The 18,780-nt window shown below is 30.2% G+C and overlaps 1 protein-coding gene across 1 annotated transcript in view; it reads left to right on the top strand.

Annotated features, from left to right (window-relative positions):
• Positions 1-487: 487 nt before the first annotated feature.
• The window catches only part of LOC106456949 (aquaporin-9-like), a 45,744-nt gene continuing 27,451 nt past the window's right edge, over positions 488-18,780 (top strand). The window contains exon 1 of the mRNA XM_013916330.2: positions 488-656. Within this exon, the coding sequence (XP_013771784.1) occupies positions 561-656 (96 nt within the window). The 5' untranslated portion in view covers positions 488-560. The remainder of the gene's footprint in view (positions 657-18,780) is intronic.

The raw sequence follows: 18,780 nt of genomic DNA, 5'->3' as shown, positions 1-18,780 counted from the left end.
TGATTTGTGAAATGTTTTCATTAAATACAGCTATGAAATAAATTTTACTGTTCCAATTTTAGTACATAAATACATTTTAGATAACACGTTCAATGTATTTTGCTTCAACTTTCATTGTTTTGAAACATATAATTCCAGTGTCTCATCTTTATTTATACGTAACCTGATATAACTAAATGATTCATACCCCGAGCACTTTCGACTCAACAAACAACTTTCTATGTAAAACGTTTTAGTAAATAAGGTTGTATTTTTTACATATACTTATCTCACACGACGCAACCATTATACCCATCACATACAATATAGATGGAAACAAACCCACGTGCAGCTCGCTTCTAGGCCTCGCCTATACCGTGAATGACGTGATCTCGAACAGCTGGGAACCGCCAATCAGAGTAGGTTATAATATCAGCATTTTGCACCTGTATTTAAGAGAGTCAGCTATAAATCTGAGTTAAATTTATATTAAGGTTATTCAGCAACAAGATTTTGACTGTAAACTTTCTCAGCAAAAACATTCTGCGGCATTACCACCTAAATAGTAATTTAGTAGTAGGATGATGGAAAACTCAGGATTTCTTGGACACATTCGAATCAAGAGTGATCTCGTACGGCAGTGCTTATCCGAATTCATTGGGACCCTTATACTTGTAGTAAGTTCATTGATTAAGCCTCAATAATGTTTTTCTTAAATTAAGTATGGAAAAACAAACTCTTTTGTGTATCGTTTAGTGAAAATAAGAATTACAAAGCCTTGTTTCGGAAAATAACACGAAGCATTTATTTGTTTCGGATATTCCTCGAAGCTATTCAAGGGCTATCTGAATACATTCGTCCCTAATTTTCAATTTATATGTTAGAGGAAAAGCAGCTAGCCAACATCATCCAGTGTTAACACTTGGTCTATTCTAATCAATAATAATATTTGACTGTCCTTATTATATAACACACCTTTGTTCCAAAATGCGGAACGTGGTTTTGGGGTAATGGGACATAAATCATAAGCCTTTAGATTAACAGTCCGGCACGCTAACCACTAGACCACATCAAGCTGTTTCATTAGCGAAAAGGGTAATTATTTTTATGTCAAAAAATAATAAATATTATACACTAAACACAAAATGTATTGATACACTTTTTTTTACCCCTTAATTTAGTTATGTTCTCAAGTACATTTTAACATCGTGTATTTCTTCCCTAGAAAATTTCACCTGTAGTCTATCTGAGGTTTATGCGCATTGAAGATTTTTTTTTAATCTTCCATAGCTGTCCTGTAGAGAATTGTGCGACAAACTACGTCCATCCTTATGGCAGTTTATAGCTTTTGTTGCAAATAGGTTTTAGTATCTATTTTTAATGGGTGATGGCAACGCCTCTTTATTTGTTCCTGTTTTATTATCTAGTTTGTCAAAATTTAATTTTGATTACTTTTTTTCAAAATATATTTTAAATGTACCTATTTTTCCCGAAGCCTTTTTCCAACTGCCTAAACACAATTAATATGGTATCTGTAAAAAAACAAAAACAAAAAACACAATAATTGTATAACAACGTTTCACATCCTGAATAATACGAAAAACTTACTGCTTTTACCGGTTTTACTTCTTCCTTAATTTCTAGTCCTTTTATCAAATATTTCCAGGAATTCTGTATTTGATAAGAAAACGAAATACTATGAAAGAAAAGTTTTAGTTATGACTTTTTATTTATATATGTATGTGGGTTCTTAATAAAAATCACAATACTATACCGAATATCCATGCGCAAGCCAGTTGAGTTTGTAGTTACCTGCAAAACAGGTCTCATGTGAGAACGGTGGCGCTAAAGTGTTTGAAAGAGCTGGAATCCAGCGTAACACGCTTCTCGGAAAGATAATTTGAACACTCTTATGTTGCAAGGATGGATTCCCATAAAAATGTAGTTAAAATTCAAAATCCATCAATGACAGTATGTTTTTATGCTTATACTACAAACTGGCATTAAGAAAAATTTCTTTAAGATTTTTTAGTTTAAAAATAAATAATTTAACACACTTGTATTATATCTTTCAAATAAAACAAACATTGATATTGCTTGTAAGTCAAAATAGGTTAATACGATAATCAAGATTACATGAAACACACACTAACGACTATGAGCACATTGCAATTCAACACATAATCTATTACATTGAAAATATATTTCAATGAGGTTTTAACACATGTAGAGACTTAATACTGGTGTGCCAAGTTTTCAGTCTTGGTTTATGATTACTTTTGTTAATGTTTATAGAAAACACACACTAATGCATAACAGTAATGCCAAGAAACCCTTTAGGTTATTTCATTTAAACGTACATAATTAACATTCCTTAATACAAATACTGAAGTTAACTGTCTATAATTTACACGTGACATTGAATTTTTCTTAGCAACAAATGTGTGTTGATAACATTGTAGCTACTTGTGTATATATCAAAAAAACAAAAAAAAACAAATAGTGTTTGCTGTGCTACGATCAAGTGATATGAAATTTAAAGAAAATGGGACAGCGGTAAGTCTGTGGATTTACAACGGTACAATCAGGGGTTCGATTCCCCTCAGTGGACACAGCAGAGAGCCCGATGTGGTTTTGCTATAAGAAAAACACACACATTTTTGAAACTTGTAGGTTTAAATAAACCTTAGCTTAACAAGAAATTATCACATAAATGAGGTTTCATCTTATTACTAGCATATAAATTAGGGGCATAAATTAATTAATAGTCATGTAAAACATTGCCTATTTTAGGTATGGGCAACACAGTACTTTGTAAATATACGCAATCCATGAAATTTAATTCGAGGATTATGCGAGTATGTGCAGGAGGTAGAAAAATAGCTTCTAAAATGCTACATGTTTGTTTACTGTATTCCTAATAAATAATACTAACAAAGTATATATATATATATGTATATTCAAACTGAACATCACATTCAAGTAGAATTATTCAATGAGAGGAGACATTTGCAGAACATTAATGGTTTCTTCTGCATTTTTCCGTGACTAGTAGATCCAGACCATTCAAACTGAAATACAGCGGTTGAATATACTATTTTAAAACGAATTGGGATTTTTGTTTGGCTGTGAATCCTGACAATAGACCTGTAGCGTAATTTGCAAAAGGTTCCGTCGTAAGGCTGTCATGTCAAAATAACGCCTCTACACCCTGCATGTTTTCATAAGGCCTCTTGTGTATCCATATGAGACTTTACAGGTATGTCTTAGTATCGAATGACATGACTTCCCATTTCATTCTCCAGCTGCTTGAGATATGCAACGGTTTAACGGATATGTCGTGGAAACATCTGGTGTACACGTAACTTGTGTCACTTTTACAGACCAGAGTCTTTTTTCATTATGTTGTGTACTGCTATTTGAGACAAATGGACAGCATTTGACATTGACCTTTGTGTATGTAGATTTTCACATGTTAGAAGATGCTGTACTGTGCTTACCACAGCTGTGGAAGGACTTGTTGCAGGTCTCTTTGTGGATGGTCTTGGTGTCCTAGATAAGCCATATTCCTTTATTTTCCAATGCGATTAAGTACATGGGATATTCACGTGTTAGAGATTATAAAACCCTAATCTGAACATATCTTTAGAAGTTGAGTGCCCGAATATTTTGTATCAGAAAGGGCTGTTTTTTACATATCTTTCTCAGAAGTGACCAAATTTCAGTGGCCCCACATTATTTACGAAACACCAAATGATGTCGAAATTTCGCTTTGGTACATGTCACGTCACTGCGATTTTATATCAGCTGCGGTCGACACTATGCTTGGGGGATTTGTGTTTTTAAAATCGCTTTAATTTAACCTACCCAACACTCTGTATCACAATTTGAACCAAGTGCATTAAGGAAGACCATTGGTTCGATACAGTTAGGGTCTTTTTTAAGATAACGTTTGTTTGTAATAAAGCACAAAGCTGAACAATGGGCTATCTGTGCTCTGCCCACCACGGGTATCGAAACCAGATATACCGATGTGCCACCGGAAGGCTTAAGATAACGTAACAACATTCAGGAAGGGCTTGAGAAGCAAGGGAAACCCCTATTTCCTAAATTTTATTAATGATAACTATTAGTTGTTTTTGTTCCGTCATATAATTATCCAGTTTACGGTACTTTGTTAACGACATTTCCGGGTTTATAAGGCTAGTGAAGAGAAAGGAATACAATACCAAATAGTAAATATCACTAAATATCCAAAGGGGGAAATCACTATGACATCGTTTGCCTAATGAAACTATGACAGAATCATAAGTATGACTACATCAAGCGTTTTTTGTTTTGATAGAGTTTTAGGCTTCATTTAATCTTAAAATTACCGATGCCATCTTTTGAACTTGTTCTTCGTATATTAAATCCTATGTTTTCACAGAATTTTGGATTTAATCTTTTATAGTTCATAGTTTTTTTTACTTAATCTGAATTTCGTATCAACTATTTTGTTTATTGAATTTTATCACTTCCATTTTTATTGTATATTTACCCCTTTTTCTTCTATCGATTCCATACGTTATGTTCGTAGGTATAACTAAAATGACAAAGTTAAATATGTTTTTAGCCATAAAATTTGCCATGCTGAATCAACAAACACGACATTTTATTAAACTAAGAATTAGTATAGAAAACATGAAATGTACTCGTGCAGTCAAGAATATGACTGCATATCTTGTATACAGTCATGTTTGCACAGGAACTTTGGTTGGATAAATTGCAATGTTTCCATTGTGACCCGGATGCGACGGTGGAACGAAAAGTTGTCATCTGCTTAAAGGTGATGCTTTCATGTTTTATGGAAATACATATATATATGGAAATTAAATATTGTGTTTTCATTTACCAGTAACACAATAACAAATAAAGTCTAACGCTTTGTACAATGTTTATGAATTCGTATCTTATTGTACGAACATATATGTTGTATCATGTTAGACGATTATTGATGATAATCTCAAAATTTTAGCAAAGCTTACACTGATAAAGCTACAATGGAAGAGAAAAATAGCAATACTAACGGTTATGGGTAAGAATATAGAAAGACTAATAAAACAAGCTCTCATAAAAATAAGGGTTGACCGTTTTATTTACGAAAATTTACAGACATGAGTAGCCGTGGTTACGCCCGAGTGTCTCCGATAAAAATTCTACTATCAAAAGTCGTTGTCCTACTTTAACAACAACTTTCACTGGCGGAAGTATCCGCTTTATCTGACAAGCTCAAAAACTAAATAAAAAAAAAAATGCGTATACAAGCCCTCCAAGCTCTTTGACCCGACTGAGAAAAAAATCCCAGAGCTAAACCAACACTAGAAAATCTCCGTTAACTTTTTTCCGCCACAATGCCTTTGGCAATAACCTCAAATATGAAAGAAGTTGCGTTATGATGACGTAAACTTTCACTGCTAGCAGTAAACCTTCATATATGGAAATAATTTCTATGTCATTATATTTTCACTAATACACATTTGGCTCAAAATAAAATACGATAGTGAAGTTAAAATTGAGATGAATAGGTCATCAGTTCTACAGATTCATAAATTATTATTTTAACACATGGCAGAGCGTATTCATGATTTAAACGCATGGTGCAATGTATTCATGATTTTAAAACATGACAGAGAGTATTCATGGGCACAAACGCTTTTTTCACACTTTAGTGATGCCGTGATTAAACAACATCTTTATTATTCGCCACGGATTTAGATCTAGACCCGCCTACAGGCGAAGGTGGAGGCTTATTTCCTTAGGGTACAAGGAAACGTTCGTGATGTAAAGTGGTGCCGGACAAAAATTTCCTTTCAGAAGTGTAACTTAAGCAGAATTATCTAAGCACAAATGTTTACATATTTAGTTTCTCATATTTCTTTACTCTTTAAAGTTTTTACATCAGTATCTGCTTCATCTATCTGAATATTTTGTGTATTTTTCATATAGATCAAATGAACATCAATTTGGTTCCGTTGAATAGTCAGAGAGCCAGGTTAAAATCTCCAATTTTTGTAGACGTAGCCGTCTGGTCACAGGGAAGTCAACCAGGCAGAATCAGCCGCTGCCTAAATGACTACTCTTATAGGACTAGCGTGATTGGTTGTAATCTTTACATGACAACCGCATTTGAAATTACGGATTATGTTCAGCGGCATATTGAGGTCTTGAACCTTGGACTATCTGAAAATAGCACTTCATTCTAACCCTGGCGTTTATTTGATCGTCTGTGACACTTGTGCAATTTATATACTTTTCCTCAGCTAACTGTTTTAAAGACTTACGCTAAATTTTGTTCATATGTGAACTTTGAAAATATGTCGTAACCAGGAATAAAGCATTTATCTGTTAACTGAAGGGCAGCGTATAAGGCGCAAAAAAATCCTACCAATCATCAAATAAACCCAAATTATTCCAAAACTGTATTGGGTATTCTGAATTTATCTATATAATATATGTAACTGTTTATGTTTACTTGTTTCGTATATTCGTTTAAAGCTGCACAAGGGTTTTCTGCGCTAACCGTCCTTAATTTTGTACTGATAGACTAGAGGTAAGGCAGCTAGTTAACAGTACCTTCTGTCAATTCGTAGGTTACTTCTATTGAATAATGGGATTTGATTGTCACTCTTATAACGCAATTAGGGTCCTAACAGAGGAGTGCGATATTGCGGTAACGGAATGCGAACCAAAGAACTTAGGATGCACAGTCAAAGCACGTTAGGCCACGTTCTGCTCTTGCAACATTATATTGCATTACTTTCTTTTTCTGCAAACTTGCTAATGAAATCAAAAACTAATGAGTAATTATCATACTTAGTTTTCGAGTAAGAAAATCAGTCTAAAAGTCATAGGAATTGTACTTCCAATTAATATATTGTAGAATGCTACGAGATTAACACACGCATAGCAACAACAATGATGGTAACCAAAAATAATTCTATATCTTATTCGGTGTTTTGGAACTATCTAAAAACTTGTAAGTATGTATCTGCCCATTTGGAGTTTACTAAACACTATATAAGTGCAAGGAAAGCAAAATTTCGTTTATTTCGTATCAAGTGACAACTCCAACTCAGTGGCTTAAACCTGCTAAACAAATTTAAACAAAGTGAATATTTATGTGAAAATAGAAGTGAACTTAAATTACTTTAACACATTGTTAATGAGATAGGCATAAGCTAGCACTATCGACTGTATATGTCAAATTATTTTCTGGTCAGCTATGGAAAGATTTTCCTTCTACATTGTTAATCCCATGGAGGAAACTTTGGACATGTATTGTAGATTCAATGAAGACTAAGAAGAAAGGTTAGCATATTAGTTTATTCCATTAGGAGAAACGTGTACCAGAATTGTAAATTTTTACACCGATCATTTGTATATTCAAAGGCTCATTCTTCAGTAAAGAAAACTACATGAAGTACTTTGTCCCCTCATATATTTTGGGCCTTGAGTTACCTAGTAGTTGGAAATTCCAATTACCCTTTCTTTTCAGCTGATATGCACACACATACACATATATGTATCAAGTGACAACTCCAACTCAGTGGCTTAAACCTACTAAACTTTCAGAAAAGTAGTGCTAAACCAGAATAATCGATTTTGAAACTGATAATCAACACAATGAACATTTAAAACGATTACACAGAGAAATATCTTCTATTTTTTATAAAAATATTATTAAGAACTTATTGTTATATACGTCTTCGTATCAGAATATTAATATGAGATTATTGGTACATTCATGTAGTGACCAAAAGATTGGCAATAAACAAATGAGCTGATATACCCTCAATGGAAACTTGTTTTGTTCATAAGTTTTCAATAAACCTTATAATGCAGCATTTTACTTCTTGACCAAGGAATAATTGTCTGTATATTTTTTATTAGTATTTTCCGAAACGCCATCTCAACAATGCTATGAAATGTAAAACAAAACGTTGTTTCGAAAAATTGTAGGGTTAAAAAATTAATTAAACATTTCACAGACGTAAGTTACTTCAAACCTTGCGAAATGATACAAAGATAACATACGGGCTATTTTACATGATTTTTCAGGTTTTATTAATTCAGAGCTCATCACAAAGTATTATATTCAACTTCTTGATCGGGACACAGTTTAATAACGAAATATCGCTTATAACAACTTATGATTTGTATCAGCTGCACCTGTATAAATCATATCATTATTCTCATTTCTCATAAAAACAAATTTCTCAGAATGTTGAAATAATCATTAAAGAATCCAAAATAATGTATAATTGAAGTCCATAATAATATTTTATCCCTAGATCACATTATTTGGTAAAGCCTTCGTTGTAGGTAGCATTATGTTTAAAAGTTGATACTAATTTATCAGTTTTAGCATTACCACTCAATGTCATTTATCCCTCGTCCTCAGTTACCAAATTCTTTTTACTTGTTGTTTATAAATTATCTATATAAAAAACATATTAATTACTTCATTAGAGCAATAATAATTCGTAAAATATATTAATCCTTGTACATGATGAGCTAGACAATGAAATTCAATTTCTACAATCATAGATTTACTAATACATAATTCAGCTCTTAGAAAAATATTTCTGGTATTAGTTAGCATTACATTATTCGTACCAATTGTAGTTCCACAATCTGGCTTTGTTATATTTAATTCTGAAGAAATATAACTATCGGAATATAACACGTCATCGTTTACTTCTTTAATGTTGAATTCATATCTACCATTCTCTTTTTCATCAATAACGACTTTATTTTTGCTATGTTGTGTTGTATATATTTAAAACTTTCTATATCATTTTGATAATAATTAGGTGCACTTGTTAGATCACAAATTCTTCCATTTATTATAATTTTAACCCTTTCAATCTTGCTCCATAATGAGATTAATGTTTTTATTTAAAATTACTGAATTAATTTCTATGAATTTATCGACAGCCATATTCTCAAATTTTTTAACTTCTAAAACTTTGTCTTTTACTCTACTTAAAATACCTTTCCCATAATATTTTTTAGTTTTCAGAAATAACTGGTGTTTATCATAATTCATGAATTGTCACTTAAAATTAGCCTATAAACAACTCGCTGTTTGTTCAAGTCCGTTGGATGATCATTATAATCTGTAATTGTCATCTTTATTCTGTAAATAAAATTTGATGTGTTAACGTCTTCATAAATTGGATTTGTTTCCTCAATTTTAACTAAATTTCCAAGGATTAGAAGGAGTAACTGAATATATAATATTGTTAGACTCATCATTGTATACTACTCCATTGATAACACCACAATAAATATGAATGTCGTCTACAGATTTAAAAATGTTAGCTCTATACTTTCCTTACTGTTCATGATCAGAATAAATTTTTGGTTAAAATTCTAATAATTCATATAGCTTTCGTTCAAATAAGTCGATATGATAATTTGCAGCTAATTTGATTGTAAGCCTTGGTATTACATTCAGATCCACTAACTTTATCCATTATCTTTTTAACACCCCAAGCATCTAATACACCACTGTTACACTCGCAACTGTTGTTAATGAAGAGATAAAAAAGTATAAAATCCTTCATTTTGTATTAACTGGTTTTTGGATATTGTAATCCTCTTTCCATGATTTATCTGTTTAATTTGTATTTTTCTTAAAAACATTTGATGATTTGGTATTTTATACTTATTTATTTGCTTAATATATGCTGTTGTTAATTTATCTTTCTGACCACCACTTAAATAAACATTTGCTGTAATATAACTCATGTATTACATGTTAAAAATAGTTTTCTTTTCTACTATTAACTTATCAGTTAGCTCGTCTAATCTATTGAATAATCCTTCACCATTTAGTTTTATAACTTTAGACATACGACTTTTAATTTTTCGATATATAATCTGATATGATCTATTGTCTCTTTATTTAAGTTAATAAATATTTCTAATATAAATTCCCTTTTTCAAATAATTTTCTTCTTCCTGAATATCTATTTACTTTTTCTTCTAAATTTTTCATTTGGTTTAATTTTTTTAAACCCAAAGATTTATTTAGTTTTCCTGCCTTTTCAATCGTTTCTTCAATTAAATCAAGTTTATTAATTAATTAGGATGGTAATATAAGTTCTTGTTGCTCTAAAAATAAATAATATAAATAATCCATTTAAATCCTTAAATCAAGCCTATATTTTGTTTTTGGTTCTTCGATAGAAAGTATTGTAATATTATGAATTGCATCTTCTATACCTTTCTTTGTATATTGATATTCTAATTTTTAGCCCTGGTATAGCGGCTCATAGAATGACTCTAAGTTTTCAAGTACAAACGTTTAGCTCATAGCTTCAGATCTAATTACAGTTTGGGGCTCAGGAGGTCAAACCGTTTCGATTGATGTATTTGACCACGCTCAAGGTCTCGTAAATTAATTTACTCTAATCCTCCCTGAAATAATTTCAGTCTGAAATTATGGTGGTAGAGATCCTTATGAGTAATAAAATTTAATCGGGTATAAGCGCGCCCAACGCTTTGTATTGCTGGCGCACAAAAATATAGCTAATATAAAGGAAAAAAAAAGTGTCATAGATTAATTTACTTTAATCATGTCTAAAAGAATTTCAAGTGCCACGGCTATTGAGAATTCCCTTTTGTTTAATTATTTGTTTATCAAACCCTATTATTGACTTTTCGTACTTTACTTTACCAAAACCTTTTGCTTCTTTCTTTGTTTTATTTCAATAGTCGTTTTAATGTATTTATGTATTCTTGATCTTTGTCACTTATTTATAGTTAAAAGTATCTAACTTATAGTTAAATAAGTAACAAATATTAAAGATTACACAGAACCAGAAGAGTTTGAAGATCTTAATCATAATACTTTATTACCTATACATCTCTTTAGACTTATAATTGTTGGCTCATTTGGTTGTGGAAAAACCAAATATGTTGTAAACTTAATATATGATCAATCAAACAATGAAAATCTATACTTATGTGCAAAATATATAGAAAAACATAAGTATATAAAATTACAAGAAACGTTTACAATCCTTGATGATACATATGAAGAAAGTCGAAATAAGTAAAAAAAGGAAATTATACAATTATAGAAAAAAAATTATAGAAAAAAAATATTCTCTAGCAACTTAGAAGCTTAGAAGACATGATACATGTTTATAGCTTAGATTCAGCGAATAAAGATCTTCTTATGTTTTATGATTGTATAATTGAAAAGAAACAATGTAGAATAATTGAGTTTTCTTTAGAGGAAGAAAGAAAAATGCATTAATATTTTTTTTAAATGTTATTATTATTCAATTACAATTGACATCAAAAGGAATTGTAATTATTTCATCTTTTTTGAACTTCAGGATAGAGAAATAAACAGGTCATTAGAGGAATTGTTGGATCTAAGAGTATTGTGAATTTAAACAAATACATAAACAAACTATTAAAGAAGAATATGAATTTCTATTATTAGATCCTAAATTTCCTAAAATGAGATACAGAAGGAATCTTAACCCATTATACATAAATGGAGGAGTATTTAGAGAAGAAACTATTTGAATATCGGAGAAGTTATAAATTCTGTTCTGATATTAATATAGTTAAGATAAGCTTTAAATTTTCATTCAGTACTTCTGACTTAGCAGCATTTGCTATTGTTCCTTTAACACCATTAATTCTAAGAGCTGAGTAATTGATAAGTATATAAACATATCTTCCAAGAAAGAAGAATATAAAAGGTCTTATAACTTTACAAAGAAATGTTAAATTTATTTAAATGTAAAATATTATTGAAGAAGAAATTAACTTAAATGAGAAAGATTTCAAATAAACATTAAAATACTTTCCAATGAAGAAGTACATTAAACAGGCAAAGTTAAATGGATATAAATGAGAGGTGCTAATCTGGTTGGATGGTTGCAAAATAAAGGTAATCCCAATAAAATGCATTTACCCAAATTTTAGTACTGCAGGCCCTTTACCAAGCTTTAAAATCGTCTAGCTAGAGGTGATTCTGGCATTAACCGAGTGGATAAAACATGCAAAAACATGATATTGTTTATGGTAAATCAAAAGCTACAGTGGATAAGCATATGGCTGATCAAGAATAATAGATAAGTGATATAAGCGCTATTCAAGATCCAACTTTCCGTGAAAGAGTTGCTAGAGAATCATAAAATCAATTATTAAGGCTAAGAAAACATTCGGTTTCAGAATGCCATTATGAACTGTTTAAAATGTAAAACATTATGAAAAATTATAATAATTCGTATTATAGGTCAATGAAGATGACTCCTGTTGAAGCAAGTAAAAAAGAAAATGAAAGTAAAGTACCTAATAATCTATATATAGTGTAAAAGCAATTCCTACTGCTAGGTATAGAGTTGGTGATAAGGTTATAATTTCAAAATATAAAGGAGAATTAAAAGAGGATGTTTATCAAACTTTATTGAGGAAATGGTCGTTATAACTGAAAATTTCCAAAGAGATACTGTTACTTGTACAATTAAAGACATAAATGATGAAAATATTGACGAAAGCTTCAATGAACTATAATTAATTAAATACGATAAGAAAGTTGAAGTTTATAAGATTGAAAAAATATGTAGAAAAACAAAGGTGATAATATACTTGTAAAGTGGTTAGGATATCCTGGTAAGTTTAATTCTTGGGTTGTTATCCAGAGTTCTGTTTTACGGTTCTTTGTTATCAAAATGGTTACGTATTCCAAGACATCACCTTAACTTTAAACCATGTAAACATTAAAGTATTGTTTTTGATATCCCTTCCATCTATTTAGAAACGTTTTTATTAACATACGCCTAATTTTTTATAGAAGATGTATGTGCTTATCAAAGAGCTACCTTTATTGTGTTAACATTTACTGTCAATGTATGATTTTTGCAATTAATAGATCCAAATAAAATGTTTTATAACCGTCATGACATTATATATTTAATAAACGTTTTCCATATTTTATAGATTTTTTACATTGTTTGTTTGTTTGAAGTTAAGCACAAAGCTACACAATGGACTATCTGTGCTCTGCCCACCGCGAGTATCGAAACCCGGTTTCTAGCGTTGTAAGTCCGCAGACATACTGCTGTGCCACTGGGGGCGGTTTTTATATGCTTTAATGTATCCTATTTCATTTTCAACATGTAAATATTATCACAGATCTTTTAAACAAAAATAAATGATTTATATGTTTACCTTTATAAAAGATAATGAAATCATGAAACACGTCTGTTATCGACGGCATCTTTATTCTGTTATTAAAGTAGTTCATTCTATATTTTACATTAGCGCAAGGTATCTCGATTAGTCTATTATAATAATAACATATATTATTTTACCCAACTGTCCATCTTTGACATATTTCACATAACTGGTGTCATCTCTTCTTTTTCACCACTACTTTCAACTGTTTCAAACTCATCCAATTATTTTATAATTTCTTATTAATAAATGCAGAAATATTAAAAGTGCAGTGTTTGTAAAGTTGAAAACCCTCTCAACGAATTTGATAAAAATAATGAAACTAAGGATGGTCTTACATCTTGGTGTAAAAATGTGTTTGTGATCATTATCATGTAACTAAAAATGAAAGATATAAAAAAGTGAAATGTGAATGTGGTGATCAAATTGTTAAAAAACATAAAACATAAGAACGCTTCCATTATAAAATGAGATTAAATAAAATTAAAAAGTGTAGTACATTTAGGGAAGATAAATTACTTAATTATTTCTATAAGACCAAAAATAATAATGGTTATAATTTAGATGTAAACAATGTGTAAGTGATTATTTTAATAAAACTAAAACTAAAATATATGAAAAAGTAGAATGTGAATGTGGATCAAAAGTTGTTAAACCATTTCTTGAATAACATAAAAAATATCTCCACATATAAAAAGAAAGTAGGACAAATTAGGTCTACACTAATATTTTTTAACAAATGGAACGAGAACTTCGACCTAAAACTTTAAAATAGTTGAAAAAAGTTCGCTAAAAGAAAAAGATATAGTGGATATTCTAAACTTATAAAAGATTTAATAAGTTCCTTATCGATAAGAATCAAAGAGAAATATTTGCTAGAGAATATAAGTTTGATGATCTATTTGTTGAACCAAAGAAACCTAAGTAGAAAGAGATAAAATGTGATTCACGTGAAAAATATTATAAACCATGTTATAAAAAATCTCATATTGAAAGCAAGAAAATGAAGTTATTCAAGGAATAGAAATCGAATACACATGACGACTTAAACCTAATAATTATATTGATTTTAAAGAATTTTTGTTTGATATAGGAACTATTGTTCTTCCTAAAAGTGATGAGTTAAGACGTGAAATTAACTTAAAATATCGTTGATTTGCGTTGTGTTTATCGAAGGCGAGAAGCAACAGAAGAATTTTCATTTCAAAACTAAAAATTAAATAATTCTGAAGTCGACTAATTTGGAAGATTATTATAGATATGTTGTTGAAAAACTTTCAACAGAAATGACTGATTTTGAAACAAGAGGTTCTGGATGGACCTTATAAAGCATAGACAGTTTAGAACTTTGAATCAATAAATATATACTATTAGGAAGTTCATCATATATCAAAAATGAAGATCAAGAATATTTTATGTATTGTATATCAGCATACTCGAATCTAGTAGATAGAAAAAATTAGCCAGAACAAGAAAAATGTTAAATAAGCACTTAAAGGAATTAATTTTTCTGTTGCTATAAATGATATTCTAAAATTTGAAAAGAAGCTAGATATGTCAGTGAAGGTCTACAGATACGAAAAGAATGTGATATATCCATTAGGTATAACTAAAATTAAAAGAGAGCAGCATGTTAACCTATTATATGTAAAAGATAAAATTAACACACATTATTGTCTTAGCAAAAAATTTCTAGATTGATTAGATGTCAAGTAACAAAGCATGTAAGTGTGATAGGTGCAGTATTTTTATTCAGAAATCAGATTGAAGAAGATTTTGAAACAAATGAAGTTCCTAATTGAAATGTCTTTTAAGGATTCAGTTATAAAATGTGAAAACATAAATAATCCCTAAGATATTATTTTGTTATATATATGCTAATTTTGGATGCTTAACAAAAAAGACTGATACCTGAAATCCAGGCCCTTCTCGGAGTTTTTGTTATAATATAAAGTATGTTCATGGACATTATAAACATTCTATAGTTTATAGAGGGCCAAAAGTACAAGATAAATTCATGACTGCTTAAGAAAAAAGTTAAGGAAATAGGAAAGTTGTATATCGATAAGTTTCAAATAATGACATTTGTTTGTTCATAATATGAGCAGATATGATAATCCCCTGTTTATCAAAGAATAAGATTGGGATAATAAAGAAATTGATCCAATTCCAAACGACAAGGAAAAATATATTTTATTTAGTAAAAATATCGGCAAAATGAAATTAAAATTTTTAGATTCATTTAAGTTCATGGCTAGTAGTTTAGATAAACTTTCAAATAATTTCAAGAAAGAACTGTTCAAAAATACAAGACAATATTTTCCAGAAGATAAGCTCTATTTTGAAATACGAAAATGAGTGTATCCTTATGATTATGTGGTCTCGTTTGATAAATGTAACGAAACATAATGGCCACCAATAGAAACATTTTATAGAATACTGAATGAATGTGATATTTCAGATGAAGACTACAAACATGCACAAAAAGTTTGAAAACAGTTCAAGCTACAGAACATGTGAGAATATTCTGATATTTATGTAAAAACCGATGTTTTGATATTAACAGATATTTTCGAGAACTTTAGACATGTTAGCTCGAAAGCGTATAAATTAAACCACGCTTGATCTAATAAAGTACCTGGTCTATCGTGGGATGCAATATTAAAACTGACTGATGTCGAATTCGAATTATTGACTGAAGATGATATGATCTTAATGCTTGAGAAATATATTCGTGGAAGTATATCTCAGTGTTGTAATAGATATAGCAAAGCAAATAATAAATACGTGAAAGATTGTGATCGTAATAAAGAATCTACTTATTTAGCTTATCTAGATGCTAATAACCTATATGTATGGGAAATGAGTCAGTATTTATTCTTTGGAGGATTTAAATGGAGCGACTGCACTATTGATGTTATGAAAGTACCTGATAATTCTAAAATAGGTTTAGAGTATCCAAAAGAACCACATAACTATCATTCAGACATACCCCTAACACCAGAAAACATAATAGCGAATAAAGAAATAAAATTAATGACAGCTTTATATGATTAGCATAATTACGTGCTTCACTGTGAAAACCTGATACAAGGAGAAAACAATATTTGCAGGGGGGATATCCGCTATTCATATGGATAAAACAAAAATAACATACAACAAACCAATTTACGTTGGTATTAGCATTCTATATTGATGTATGATTTACGTTATAGATTAACGAAACCAAAGTATGGGGAAAACTTAAACTTACTGATTCCTATATTTACGAGATAAAACAGACGGCATTTAAAAGGATATAAAAGAAAATATTAATTAATTCAGACTGACCAATAGACAAAATCTTATGGTGTTTTGGGTAAAATGAAAAAAGAGAACAATGGAGAAATAATAACTGAATTTGTAGGGCATAGGTCCGAGATGTATGCTTTAAGAATACAAGATGATAAAATTTATAAGAAGTTTAAAGGCGTAAAAAAACAGAATTAAGAGTTTAAAGAATGTTTATTCAATCAAATTTATATATATATATATATATGTATGTATATATAACCATGAATCAAATAAGAGGTAAAGAGCATGACCTATATTATAATCAAGTTAATAAGAAAGCATTAAGCTCGAGTGATGATAAAAGTTATATATTACCCTGCGACACTGTTTCAGGTGTTTTAAAAAAAAATTTTAACAATGCGAAATGTAGGGAATGATAAGAAATATATAAAAGTAAGGTTTTTATTCAATGTAACTGGAAGCAGTAAACAAAGTTAATGTCACTCCAATGTATCGAAACTCGTAAATTGAGTGCCCAGGAAATAAATTCTGTGTTTCTAAGTTAAAAATAATTAAAATTCGGTTGGGTGATAGACTGTGTTAACGGATAGCAATCGGAGCGAATTCCAAATATTTTTACCTGAAAGATTTAATAACTAAGAAATATGTTATGGAAACGAATGAAATAAATGATCTTTCATTTATTTATAAGGAAACGGAAGATTGTGGAAATGATCAAAAGAGTCATATAATTGAATTTGGGATTTTTTTTAACAATGTATTTGAAAGGAGCATCCAGCTGGCGCATAAATACCACCAGACATCATATAAACATCATGGAATTTTTTAATCTTAAAGGGGCATCCAACAGGCCCCTGATAAGTGGAAGTGTGGGCAACGAAACCGTTTTTTTTACGTTTTTGATTATATTTTGTGTTTTTTAATATTCTATATATTTTTTGCAATTCTCGACCTTTCAGTTTGGCAGAAATCCCATGCCCTTGGTGATGGGCAAAATTGAGTAAGACAACGAAATCAATTTTCTAAAGATTTTCATTTTTTGATGTTTTTTGACGAGTTTTGTTTTGTTGTTTGATAATTTTGGAGTTATTTTTGAAGATTTTAATGTCCTAAATTTCTAAAATTGTTCATCTTTAAATGGGGCAGAATCATCATATTTCATACTATTACCCTCCTATTTACAGTTTGTCACATGAGCCACCAATATCCTTCCGGCCGATAGCTGTGTATGTATGTATAAATGTCATTTTCCTGTAATAAAGTATTTATAACTTAATAAATAAAATAACAACATAGAGAAAAAATAAAAGAAAGCTTTAAAGACGGTAAATCAAAACAGTGGAGTATATTTTGAAATAAGTAAGGCATACGTTTGAAATCCACTACATAAGCCAAAGTGTGTGTCCGGGAAAAATATACACGATCGAATATCTACCATTTCATGTCTGTTCCTTATACGTTTCAACACTTCTTGATCAAACAGCACCTAAGTTGGCACAGTGATATATGATGACATGAGGAAGGTTATGAAGGGATGGGGGGTTGGACCCCCATCTTCTATATAAATAAACGTCAATACGTGTGTATATCTGTTCCATATACGTTTCCACATTTCTTGATCAATCAGCACCAAACTTGACAAGTGATGCAGGATGATATGAGGAAGGTCATGAGGGGGAGTGACCCCCCATTTAATTTCATGTTGATAGAACTCTGAAAACAGTATGATTTTCTTTTTAGTATTGATACCTTTATGTATTTTTATTGCACTTTTAATGTTTACTATGTTAAGAAAAACAAAATAGAAGCACAATTTCATATCCTTTGTAACAAACGAGCTTTTATTTCACCCGTCCAACATACCGGTACTCCAGCTACTTAATTTATGGAATAACATCCCTTTCCGACACTACGATTTTTTTTAATCATCTATATGTACGTGTCTAAACGATTTTATTTTGGTTTTTATCCTGTATTATCACAAACCTATATTGATCTGCAAGTGAGTTTAAAATTTTATAGTTAATGAGGAGAGAATTTTGGCCAATGAAATAATAATAATAACAGTTCAGTATGTAATACATAAAGGTATTAATAATGGCTGGAGACGGCTTAAATGGGTAATGAAGAAAAACTTTAATATAAGTTTAACATGACAGCAAATGTACAACGTTTCGACAAGGTTTTGTCATCATCAGTAACATGACAGCAAATGTACAACGTTTCGACAAGGTTTTGTCATCATCAGTACCTGATGAT

This window comes from Limulus polyphemus, unplaced genomic scaffold (genome assembly GCF_000517525.1).
Source record: "Limulus polyphemus unplaced genomic scaffold, Limulus_polyphemus-2.1.2 Scaffold13, whole genome shotgun sequence".
NCBI lineage: Eukaryota > Metazoa > Arthropoda > Merostomata > Xiphosura > Limulidae > Limulus > Limulus polyphemus.
Note: the sequence above shows the minus strand (reverse complement) of the source record. Positions and strands in the feature narration are given on the sequence as shown.